This window comes from Falco punctatus, assembly GCF_963210335.1.
Source record: "Falco punctatus genome assembly, chromosome: 14".
Classification (NCBI taxonomy): Eukaryota; Metazoa; Chordata; class Aves; order Falconiformes; family Falconidae; genus Falco; species Falco punctatus.
The window spans coordinates 21,706,069-21,718,358 of NC_137594.1; the positions used below are offsets into that span (position 1 = coordinate 21,706,069).

At 52.1% G+C, this 12,290-nt stretch overlaps 2 protein-coding genes across 4 annotated transcripts in view; both read left to right on the plus strand.

Annotated features, from left to right (window-relative positions):
* Positions 1–7,569, plus strand: MLKL (mixed lineage kinase domain like pseudokinase). The gene is made up of 11 exons (XM_080411008.1): positions 1–168; positions 853–1,403; positions 1,595–1,708; positions 1,803–1,977; positions 2,086–2,183; positions 2,317–2,452; positions 2,974–3,058; positions 3,479–3,627; positions 3,873–3,922; positions 4,396–4,536; positions 5,625–7,569. The coding sequence occupies exons 2-11, from the start codon at positions 947–949 to the stop codon at positions 5,675–5,677; spliced, it is 1,458 nt and encodes a 485-aa protein (XP_080267134.1). The 5' UTR covers positions 1–168; positions 853–946; the 3' UTR covers positions 5,678–7,569.
* Positions 5,700–12,290, plus strand: part of RFWD3 (ring finger and WD repeat domain 3) — a 27,009-nt gene continuing 20,418 nt past the window's right edge. Inside the window, exons 1-4 of one of the 3 annotated variants that reach the window (XM_080410968.1) lie at positions 5,700–6,414; positions 8,547–8,913; positions 10,245–10,480; positions 12,163–12,263. In XM_080410968.1, the coding sequence (XP_080267094.1) occupies positions 8,549–8,913; positions 10,245–10,480; positions 12,163–12,263 (702 nt within the window). In that variant the 5' untranslated portion in view covers positions 5,700–6,414; positions 8,547–8,548. Of the gene's footprint in view, positions 6,415–8,088; positions 8,914–10,244; positions 10,481–12,162; positions 12,264–12,290 lie in introns of those variants that run through there. The other 2 variants (XM_080410967.1, XM_080410969.1) reach the window with 2 other exon arrangements.

Sequence of the window (12,290 nt, forward strand, 5' to 3'; positions counted from 1 at the left end):
CGCCCCGCTGCACCTCTCCATCAGTGGAGGCAGCCGGGGCGCAGGTGAGCAAAGCGGGGCCGGGTGAACACTACCGGTTTCTCGTAGCGAACGGACGAGCTTCTTCCTTCGAGGCCACGCTGGAGGGAGCCTGAAGAGGACGGGCGGGTGGCTGCAGCTCCTTCCTGGGTGCGTTTCTCTCTCGTTTCCACCGGCAGAACCCGGTGCCCCTCTCTGAGCACTGGCTGCACCGATAGTGTGGGTGGCTGCTGCTGACCGCCCTGCAGCAGGGGCGGGTTTCTGGCCCTGCTGCCTGGATGCAGCCTGGGGAGCAGGGACCGGCCCTGCGGGGATGCTGAGCACATAAAAAAAGTTTGATTTAAAATTTTTAATTGGGCAGTACAGGGCTATGGGGAGTATGTGTGAAGTCAGGGATGCTGGGGCTGTGAAGGCGTGAAAGCTTTTGTTGGATGGGTGACAGCAGAGAGAGACACTGGCTAGAAATGAAAAAAGATCTTTATGGTCAAAGGTGTAGGGTCTGCAGGCAGGACCCCAGGGGCACATGTAGCTGGTGCCAGGGGGTGCTGTCCCGGGGATGTTCCTTGGGTTATTGCTGACCCTGCCCGTCTGCGTGTAAGCTCTCCAGGCATGGCTAACACCAATTCACACGAATCAAGCCAAAACATCTCTTGCTGATGTGAGGTGGTTTGTGCCGATACTGCTGCCACCGATGTCCCTGTTTGCTTGTGCCTGCTCTGGTCTGCACCAGCAGCCACGGTGCCAGGCACAGCAGGGAAAGCAAAGCATCCGGGGGAGGTATAAGGGGCTATAGGGGACCTGGAGAGCAGGTGCCATGTGGAGGCTGTTCCTTAGGGTGGAAAAGCTCCATCTGGTTGATCTCCAAGCAGTGCCTGAGGTTCACCTTCACCAGCCCACACCCCGAGGGGCCAAGCCCTTTGCTGCAAGCATGGACATCGTGGAGAGGGTCTTCTCCGTGGCCCAGGCCATCCACGCCCAATTCGAGCAGGTGAAGTGCTGTAAGCACCAGTGCCAGCGTCTCGTGGAGCGCATCCAGATCCTGCTGGAGCCCGTGAGGATCCTCCAGGCTCAGCCGCGAAAGCACATTTCCCACCACGAAGAGGAACTGCTGAAGAAGCTGCTCCGGGTGCTGGGGGAAGCCCAGAAACTCGTGATCAAATACAGCCAGGCCAGCTGGATCCAGAAGTTCCTGAGAGCTCACAGCGCTGGCGAAGAGTTCGTCTGGGTGAACGAGAGCCTGGAGGACATCGCCCAGGGGCTCTCACTCCTGCTGCAGGCAGAGCAGAAGCAGGCTTTCCTGGAGTCTTTCCAGCCAAAGACATGTCGCAGGCAGGATGCCGAGGACCTGAGGGATGACAGGGCTTTCTTGGACCAGGTGATCGCAAGTAAGTGTGCATTTAACAAACCCACTTTTCCTGAGACAGTCGCTGGCACCTCTCCTCAGCTGCTGCCCAGCTTCGCCTTGGTGGCCGTGGCCAAGGAGAGCCAAAGGGACATTTAAACCTTGAGAAAAACTAACCTCACCAGCCCTGCATGTTCATCCAGGGGCCCCACCTCTGTGCATGTCTCTTCCCAGGTACTGAGGAGCCTGAAGATGCCCCCGGGGAGATCTACATCAACAGGCAATGTATGGAGAGCAAGGTAGACTGGATGCAACATGAGCTGAACAAAATCGTGCGTGTGATGGAGTGTAAGTTGGCATCACATCTCTAGGCACTGTGTCCTTTCGCCCCAAGCCCTGACTAACGTGTCCGTTGTTCCCTCCTGGTGCATGGCGGGAGCAGGCTTGAAGAAGGTCAATGTTGATAAAAGAGAAGACATCACTGAGATCGAGCCACACCAGCTCACCTTCTACAGGCACCTGCAGGACACCGACAGCTACGACCTCTACGAGGGCGAGTACCTCAAGTACCCCGTTGCCATCAAAACCTTCAAGAGGCCGCTGACCACCGACTCGGCGTGAGTTGTCCTGGGTGGGAGCAACATGGGGCAGCTGGGACAGGAAGGTGGCACAGCGCCATGCCGTGCCTTGCTCCCGGTGTCTCACTGGGCTGTCCCTTTCTGCAGCAAGGTCAGAGACATCTTCGAGAAGGAGATTCAGACCCTGAAGAAGTTTGAGTCTCCAAACATCCTGCGCATGTACGGGATCTGCATTGAGGAGAAAGGTAAGGGGTGTCACATTAATGTCACCCTTTCCCTCCCCTGCCTGTCCCCAGTGCTAGCTGGTGGCAAACGGTTTGTCATGGTCCCCTCCTGAGAGGTGGCACAAGGCAGCGTGCTCAACATTTTGCTTTGCAGATGGGAGCCCCTGCTTCTCCATCATCATGGAGTACTGTAAGCACGGGACGCTGCGGGATGTGCTGACCAAGCACCGGCATCTCTCCTGGGATATCCGCATTCGGATGGCCCTGGGAGCCGCCCGAGGCCTGTACAGGTGAGCTCCCCCATAAATCAGTGGGTCCAACCCACAGTCCACAAGCCACACTCTGCTTCCTGCTCTCTCCCAGTAAGTGGTGGGATCCCGCTAGACATTGTTTCCACCACCTTGGGACACTGGGGTGGGAGGCTGGCGAAGGGGTATGGGGTGGGTTTGGATGCAGTAGTACCCATGTCCCTCGATCACTGGCCCCTGCTTCTGGCCTCAAGCCTGCAAAGGTCTGGAAGGGAGAAAACCCCTTCCCTGCACCCGCAGGGCAGTGTCGGGAGCACCCTACGGCACAGCCAGCTCTCCTTACGGGCCCTGCTCACCCGCAAGTCTCATTATTTTGCCCACAGTGGCTCTTCCAGCACCCGCTGGAAGGGTTGGCTTGGCAGGGTTGGTCCACCAAGACAGGCAGAGGGCTTCTGGCTGCTCTGGGTGCCTGGTACTCCGTCCCCTGCACAGCAGGAGGGAGCCCTGGCACGGGGATGGGTCCACCACCAACCTGTGTTACCCTTGGTTCTATACGGCTGCAGGTTACACCAGACGGGGGAGAAGTCCCGGCTCCACGGCTGCATCTGCAGTAGCAAGTTCCTGGTGGCCGGGGATTACTGCGTGAAGGTAAGGACAGTGCTAGGAGAAGCCTTTGGGAGTTTTGCATGTTTTTGTGGATGTCTACCCCCACCAACACCAAAGCTGATCTGGATCTGATGATCTGGAATAAAACCTGGAGTAGAGCCATCTCCCCTGTCACCTTAGACACTTAGTTCATCATTATCTCTCTTTTATCAGCAGCAAAGCGAGCATTTCTGAGCCATCCACCCTGGGATGAGCTGAAGCTAGGGCAATTCGCTTGCCTCCACCTGTGGTTCCACTTGCACAAAGAGCCACGTGCCGGGCAGCACACGTGGCTGCATGCCAGCCTTTGCTGCCCAGGGCATCTCGCTCCGTTTTCTCCGTCTCAGGGCAGGCCCCAGCCATGCCACGAGTTTCTGCAGGCTGCATTTGCACCGCTTCTCCCTTTCTCGTTCTCTCAATCAGCTGTCGGGGTTTGAGCTGTGTGAAACAGAGTCATCCATCAAGAGGAGAGTCAAGAAGAACTGGAAACAAGTCTCTATGTTGGCTTACATTGCTCCTGAGAACCTGAAAGACATCAACTACCCCTACAAGAGGCCCTGTGAAATATACAGGTGTGTGTGTGTCCCTCCCAGGCAAGGGACCCGTAAGTGGGCAGATGGCTGGCAGAGTAGCTGCCGAGCTATGGAAGGAGGCCAGGTTTAACGGGACACATAAGCAGCCGCTTGCGGTTGGCGTAGCCCGGCAGCCCCCTCCGTTGGAAGGGAGGACAGCACAGAACCATAGAGTCAGGTTGGAAAAGACCTTTAAGATCATCGTGGTGGGGTGAATGCTGAGACTCTTGCTTCTCTCCTTCCAGCTTCGGGATCGTGCTGGTGGAGATTGCAACCTCCAAAATCCCGTTTGAAGGTGAGACAGAAGTATTTGGTCCCTTGTGTAAAAGCCCCACGACCCAGTGTGGCTCCTGTCTGGCACTGGCTGCTCTCTGCTCCTTCCCGGAGCATCCCCCGGCATGGGAGTCCCAGTGGCAGTGCCTGGCATGCCTGGTTCTGCCCAACAGCTTTGTAGTTTCTCCTGGGACTCCGAAACAGTAAAGTATTACAGCAACATGCTTAAGCCACAAACATGCAAGTAATTTTTGTCTCTATTTGATGTTCCTGTGCACTGAAGCATAAACACACCTTGCTCCACTGGAGCCCAGCGATGTCGGGGCAAATATGGGGGGGTTCGTCGCGGGCACAGTTCGGGTGGCTTCTCTGCTGGCTTCCCCATGCCACAGGCTGCAGGAAGGCTCCTGGCCTTGCGCTGGGTTTCCTCGCCAGCACCCTCCTGTGGCAGCAGAGCTCCGTCCCGATACCCCTGTTTGCACGCCCGTTGTCTAGGCTGTACTACCCAGGAGATCATAGAGAAAATCTGCAACCACCATTACCAGGACCCTGTTGGGGAAGATTGTCCTGAGGACCTGCGGAAGGTCATTGACCAGTGCCGGGCCTTTGACCCCTCCCAACGCCCTTCTGCTGAGGGTAAGTGTCTGGGACACCTGGTCCACAGCCCTTTTTTAGCCCTCAATCATCTGCTTTGGCAGGCAGTTTGTCTCTTATTTTGCCTATGAATTTGTCTGGCTTTGTGTTTTGGGATCCCTCCTTGACCTACCTTCTTATGCTAACCCCCAGCACTAGACCTCTCTTTCCCCTCACTGCTCTCATCACACGATGAGGTTCATGGAGGTAATGTTTACCCATGTCATGACAATAATCACCAGGCTGTTCATTCGGCACCACGTAAGAGTAAGCTTTTTCTCTCAGAGAAGTGCCGAGCTGGGAGCAGGGATGTGGGGGTTAATCCCCACTCATGTCCTGCAGGTCCCACAAGCTGGAGGAGCAGCCCACAACATGGCACAGGAACATTTCCTGCCTTGGGCTTTCAGCAATAAATTGCAATCTCGGGAGTTGCTCCATGGCAGGGAAGATTTCACACAAAGCTGGTCTGGGTCTGATCAGATACATAATTGGCCTCCAACAGAAGATTTAACAGAAAGAGCAGGAAAAGACAGAGGAACCTTGCCGGTGTGCTTGAAGGCACAGAGGTCGCACCCTTCCTTCAGTTCATCTCCAACAGATAGAAAGCTTTCTTCAGTCTCATCTGCTTCATCCTATAGGGCCAGTTTTCATATAAGAGATGTGGAAAATATGTGTAAGAAACTACTGTGTGCCATGCTCTCTGTGCCCCCATCTCCCAACAGCAGCTCCCTCAGCAGACCCTGCCCAGGAATGGCCACCACTGAAATGAAAACATCAAAAAATCATCAGAGATGCTATAGCAAAGCTGCAGTGAGGACACAACATGTCTTTATTGCTCTAGTTCAACACCCAGCCATGCCTACGTGGTGCTGAGCTGGAAGGACATCTTCTTGTGGCTCTTTCCAACCATCTCTCCTTATAACTGGCTGCTTCTCTTTGGGCTGTGTTTACCTGTGTCTGCTCAGGGCTGTCCCCTGCTAAGGGCTGCCAAGCTGTTATCAGTGAGGGAGAGCTATCTTCTCATCTGGGGAAAAACCAGAGCAGCCTATTGCACATGTTGTTTTGACTAACGCTGTCCTTGTGTTTTGCAGAGATTGTGGACGCACTGGCTGATCTGGAGAAAAGCAGAAACCAAAGAAGTTAACAGCAAAACCAGGGTTGGGTGACCAAAAGCAGCCGAGCACCTTGGAAAGCAAGTCGTGGGAAAGCAGTGGGCCTTCCTCACACCAGCGAGCCCTTCCCTGCCTCGCAGAGACTGACCGTTCAATAACCCGTGTTTGTTTCTCTGCTCCGAGCCCCTCACCTCTCCCAGGGGCCGTGCCTGGGATCTCCTCAGAGGCAGCCAGGGCACCCCGCTTCAGGCCCTGCCCCCGAGGGGCCGCCCCCAGGGAGCTCCAGGGGAGGCCGGCAGGAACCCCGGTTGCTAGGGGGATCAAGAGGGACGGGACACGGCCAGCGTCCCCTCAGGCCTGCCGCTGCCCGCGGGCTGCTGGGGCCGGGCTCCCTCAACGCTCCCTCGGGGCCCTGCAGGCCCCGCCGCCATGGTAGTGCCCCGCCCACCTTGGCCCCAGTTTGAATCCGCTGGGGCTCCCGCTCTTTTCGCCCCTGCGGAGGTTCCCCCAATGGAAACTCACATCCCGGCGCTCGCCCCACCCCCTGCAGCGCTTGTGTTCTCTCCACCCAATCAGCCGTGCCCTCCCTACGGCACTCTGGCCAATCAGAGCAGACCCTGCCTGTGAGCCTTCACCCGCCCTTCCGTCGGGGAGACGGACAGAGTGGTTGGCCAATAAGAAAGGCGGGTCAGGCCGCGGGTTGCCCAATAGAAGCGGGCACAGACGTGGTGGCGCGGCGCTGGAGCAGGACGGTTGTGCCTACTGGCAGGTGAGCGAAGGGTCCCGGCCCCGGTCCCCGTCCCCTAGGCCGCCTCCCCCGGCCCGGCGTCCCAGAGCCCCGCAGGCGCGGCTGGACCCCGGCGGCCGGGGATGGAACGCGGGTCCTGCCACGGCTCGGCCCATTCCGGCGGCCTGTGCGATGGCGGGCCCGGGCGCTCGGGCTGGCGGGGGAGAGGCCGCCCCGCCCCGCTCCGCGCCGCTTGTGTGGCCGGTTGTTATTTAAGACACGCGAGCGCCGCGGAGAGCCGCGAGTAAACCCGCGTGTGCGGAGCTGTGAGGCCTTGGCCGTTTATTTTGGGTTACGGTGAAGCAGGTGCCGCGCAGTGACTGGGGGGGGCCCGGAGGGGCCTGGGCAGCGCCCGGGGCTTCTGCTTCGGCCTCCGGGTCGGTGCCCGGGGACTCCCGTGGCGCTGCCCGGCCCCGGTGATCCCCGGTTCGGGGGGCACTGCCGGCCCTGCGGGGGGCGCCGCGGGCACTGGCTGGCTGGGCGCCCCGGCCTTGCCCCCCCTCAAAGCCTCTGAGGTTGAGTGGTGAAAGCGCCTGTGTTATCAGCTCTTTACAATTTTGTTTTATTAAGACATACGCAGCATTTTAATCCGCGCTGGGGTGGATGTATACACTTGGTTTAAGTCTCACAATTCATGGGGAAATTGAAGGGTCTGTTCTACACGGCAACTTTTATCACGACTGTGAATTCAGCACTGTAGCAGCAGCACCTGATCACTGACAACTTCATACCTTGCCTGTTCCTGGGGAAGGTGGCATTTCACATCTATTTTTGGCCAAACTTCGAAAGAATTGGGCATTAGGATAAGAATTACAGAGCAATTCATAAGTCAGGATGTCTTAAAAGGTCTATAAAAATATTTGGGTATTATTACATCCCCCTCTAGTAATTCTTGTGTAGATTTTTCTAGTTATTCTTTGTACTAAAAGCAGCCTTTGCCCTGTTTGCACAGTGCCTGGCCTAATAAATTTTGGTGTGTGCTTCGGACTCTTAAGTAGCATTAAAGGTCTGCAATTCCCAAGGCCTTTCAGGTTTATGATTGCCTAGGTATTTTTTGAGAATGTGAATGACCTTCAGCAGCTTGCAGGCTTTAATTCACACACCTCCTGCAAAAAAGGACCTTTTTTTGCTGTTATTTGGTTTGGCTTTTTGTTGTGCATCTATTTATTCAATTAATGAAAAAATATTCAACTTTTTTGTGTTGTAAGACTGCCTGTAGAACACAGTGATTAAAGCGCTCTAATTTGGTGGCCGACAGCAGCATAATAATTAGCAATGCACAGACTGTTGTCTCCTCTGGTTTTCTTCAAAACCTAAGGTAGCCCTTCTGTTTAGGAGGTAACCAGAAGCCTTTTATCCCAGAGGTGTTTGTAGGGTAGCCATCCCTAAATAATATATATGAGGCTTTACTGCAAGTTCCATGTTTACCTAGTCTCGGGCTGATATGGAATAACAAATGCTGATGCTGTAGGTAACTTGCTACCTGTAACGTCTCAGTTGTGCGTTCTGCTATGATAACCCTTTCTGGGTTTGCACAGTGTTGGTGAATATAAAGCACCTGAAAGGCCTGTTAAGTGAGCTGTGGGTAAGGGTCGATGTCATCTGTTGCCATAACGGAATGTTATTCAAAGAAACTTGAAAATAAACTCACCTCCTGAGAGCAGTGAAACAAAGGACTGCATTGTAGAGCTGCTTGTGTCTGTATTTGTGGGTGTTTGTGCAGTGGAGAATCTCTCAAATATTTCCAAATTCTGTTCTCCAAGATCCATGTGAATTTACTGGCAAGTATATGATGCCAGCAAGAAATCCTTAACTTCCCACGTTCATCCAAAGGCTTACTTAAGTCAGCTTTGCGATGTACCTTTGTGCTAGCTGCTGTTGAGCCAAAGACTTCAAGCCCGGACCTCTGGGAGGGTGCTGCTGTGCTGTGCCAGCGCATGTACGGGTATCGACTTGAGGTGGCTTAGCTCTGCTGCAAGAGGATAAATTTTTTCTTGAGTCTGAAATAAAGGCTTTTGTAGTAGCTGACAGCTGCACCCGATGCTTGCTACAGTCTGGCTTGAAGTAGTGTGCATGCTTGCAAATAAATACTGGTTTTCTTCAACTCTTTGCAGAAATGGCTCAAGAAGAGATGCAAGTTGATCTGCAACCTGTGGCTGGTTACCCTGTGGAGAGCCTCAGGACGCTTCCCACAGAGCCCTCTGCTCCCGCAGCGCCTTCGTCCAGCGCTCCGGTGCTTGGTGAGGGAGGTGGCAGCACTACGGATCTTCCTGCTGATGACGCTGTTGTCACACCGAATGGTGGCACAAGGGCGGCAGCTGCTGAGCCTGACCCGCAGCCGAGTACTCCTCGGGGCAGGCTGCGAAGGCAGCTAGGGGTATTTGATCTGCATGAGCTGCTGTGGGTGCCGCAGCATCCGCGAGTGAGAAGAGTTAACAGGCAGCAGAGGATTGGTGGTTCCCAGAGGACAGTCAGTGTCAGGTAAAGCAGAAATTAAATTGGGTCTGAACTGTTATCAAGTCTGGCATCAGTTTAAATCCGCCTTGCTTCCTGGCTTATAGAGCCCTGCTCAGTCCAGGTGTGTGCTGGTGACCAGATTCTGAGCCCCTCACATACCTTTTAAGCTCAGCAATAGCACTGTGCTTTCTGATCTCTTCTCATAGGATCTTTGCTCCTCTTAAGTGAATCCCCCTGTTTCTTGTGTTGGCAGTGGTAGTGTTGACTCCTGTGTCCTTCTACACTTCCCATCTTGCTTGCAGAGCTTCTGCGCCCACCATTCCCTCTGTTCTGCCAGATTCCTGTCGGTGCTTCCTTCAGCAGTGCTGACTCTCAGCAGTTCCAGCCAGGATTTAGCTCAGTGGAGCTTGTGCTCTGTTTTGCATTTCACCATTGATTTGGGGACTGCCTGATTAAATTTTCTGGTGACATTTGCTGCAGAAACTTTTGCAAACATGCAAACTAGTATTTTTCTGTAAGTTTTTTTGTTACCTCCAGGCAAAGAAAAAATACTGTTTAATACATTTGTGATGGGTTTAAAGGGTGATTCAGAGTAGGAATGCTCTCCAGCCGGAAAGACATCTCCGTTTCTGGTTTGTTTGTTTTTTTGTCTCATCTTTGTAGCTTTTGTAAATGCTGAGGGTGAAATTATAATTAACTGGAGCATTGCCTTTAAATTCAGTGAGACCAAGAACTCCTCTCCTCCCAGATGGTTAAACATAACTGTACTGTTTGCCCTTGGATTGCACCTGAAGGTCACTGTAGTTCTCAAAGCTAGAAGGCAAGCTGAAAAGCTTCTCTTTTGAATCTGAGGGATAATTAAGATAGCTGAACTGAATGGGGGGAGAGGGGAGGATGTTTCTATCCAGGGATGAAGTTCCAGTAGAAAAGAAGAGGGAAAGCAGAAAAGCCAGGCACCAAGTAGTCAATGGAATGAGACTCGAACACAAGCCTCATGCATCTAAAGTTACCAATGGCTATGGGAACCAGGCTTGAGGACTGAAGGTACCGATAAGGAGTTCCTTAGGCTATTGGTGAACAATACTTCTTTGCTTTGCTTCTCTCCAGCCCCACCCCACCCCAAAAAGAAAGCAGTATCATTGTAACCAGAAAGAGATTTTCTTTGAGCTGAGCAAAATGAAGTGTTGCTGTGTGGTACTGCTGGTGGTTCATAAAACGGGCCATTGTATGGGATTGCTACCTTCCTATTGCTGTCAGAGCCTAGCAATTTTACTGCAAACAAGTGTGGAGAAACGTGCCAAGTCTTTAGCTTACCTGTAATAACTGGCTTTTATTTCTTGTTTTCCCGGACTCAGGGCAGCATTGGACAGCTACTTTCAAGTCAGCAGGACCCAGGAGCCAGCTACAGGACAAGTTCTGCGCCTGGAGCCCTTGCCTATCGTGAGAGACAACCAGGAACACAGCTCGGATGAAACAGTAGAACTGAGCGACTCCGACAGCAGCACTTCTGAGGAGGAAGAGGAAGCAGTGGAGGCTGCAGCACCACTGTTACCATCGGCCCAGGAGATGCCTCCAGCAGCGAGCTCAGGAGGTTTGTGCTGTGGTTGAGCTGTGTAGTGACAGATTGCAGAAACTCATCTTGCTGTTTCAAAACTCAGTGGGGAAACCCTTTCAAGCTTCACAACAGATAGTGTTAAGAGATGATTATGCCACAGCTGTTGGGAGCCGATTGCTACCACAAGGCTTTCCAGCAAGCAGCTCCTAAGAGCAGTAGTGGCAATAGGTGATTGCTACTGTAATGTTAAATACAATCTTTTTGCTATTTGCAGGCTGCTACTTATAAATAATCCTGGAAATATACAGAGTAACTTCAAGTTCAGAGATTATTACCATGCTTCTGCAGTTATATATTGTCAAGGAGCATTACTGAAGTCATCAAGTTGCACCTTGGAGATCAGCAGTGCTTTCAGTATTTTTTTAGTTATTTGGGATTTCAGTCTGCTTTGGTTCAGAGGTTTTCTTTTCATTCCTGCAACTCCTTGTGACACTTAACTGAGGAGATGGAGCTTAGGACAGTGGGCTTCTTGGTTGGCATCTTTCCTGTGCTTTTTCTGGCTCGCCATCCTTTATCCAGTTCACAGGCTGCCATGCACTTCAGTGACATTGCGATGAACGCAAGCAGTTTATGTAAGAGTGACAAATTGTTAACTTGCTAGTCAACGTTATTGATGCCCGGAGAATATGAGAACAAGATTAGGTTATTTTACTTCAGTCTCTAAGGAATATCCTTATGTTTCACAGTCTGCCCTTAGTTTTGTTATTGATTGGCCAGCCCACCGTGACACCTTTTTTTGAGGGTACATCTATGAGGTGTCTTTTGAACAGATGAATTTGCTTGCTCTGAGCTAGTCTTACACGTGACAGGAGCTCAAGCTGTTAAGTGCTGTCTAATATTGTGTGAACATATGCTCTCTGTTGGGTTTTCTGGAATTCCCTTTGCCTTTTTTGCTTATATAAAGCCACTGGTTCCTCTTCAGCCCAGAACCTTAGAGGCTGAAATCTTCATTGACATTGGCCAGGGTTATCTGCCTTGAATACTAAATGTGACTAACGGCGCTGTCGTTTTGTGAGGAGATATTGGGGACACAATGATATCTGCTCCTTTTTTAGTATGCTGGTGGTGGTAATACAAATTTAGCTCTTCTGTGTGCCCATGCTTCCAACAGAAGGGCGAACAGAGGCCCACCACAAAAACATATGGCCCAACAGAATTGCTAGTTCGGACAACAACCAGCTGGAAAACCACTTAAGTCAGGGTGAACGGAAAGATAGCATACGGTAAATGCTTTCTTGGCATATGAAATATGCATGCTTAGATCCCTTGGCAAAATAACTTCTGCATGTTGGTTGTTTGTCTTTCTCTGGGCATAACAACGCAGGGGTGTAACCTTATATCAGCCTAAATGTAGACCTGTATGCAGATGTGTTTGTTTCGAGCAGATTAGAAAATCCAGTTAACAACGTCTGTCTTTTTCACTGAAATTCTGCTGCTTTTTATAAAAGAAAACATAAAATTCTTCAGCAATACTGTTGATGAATAGAAGGGCTTACACACAGACTGCCTGACCTGCCTTATCCAGGGCACTGATCTGAAGCTTTGTATGTTACCTGTGCAGTTGTGCTGCTTACCTTATGCCTTGGTGATTTCAGGTCAAGGAGAACTCCTTTTTACCCCTGTTATATATCAGTTTATTTAAGCAATGCTTTCTTTAGTTTCCAGTCTGATCCAGGAAGAGCTGCCTCAAGCTTTGTCTCAAGCTTCTGCAGAACGTGGAAGTAATGAAGATGAAGAGGCTGAGGTCCAGGAAAAGCAGGTAAGGTGACCTAAATGCTTTTGGAGA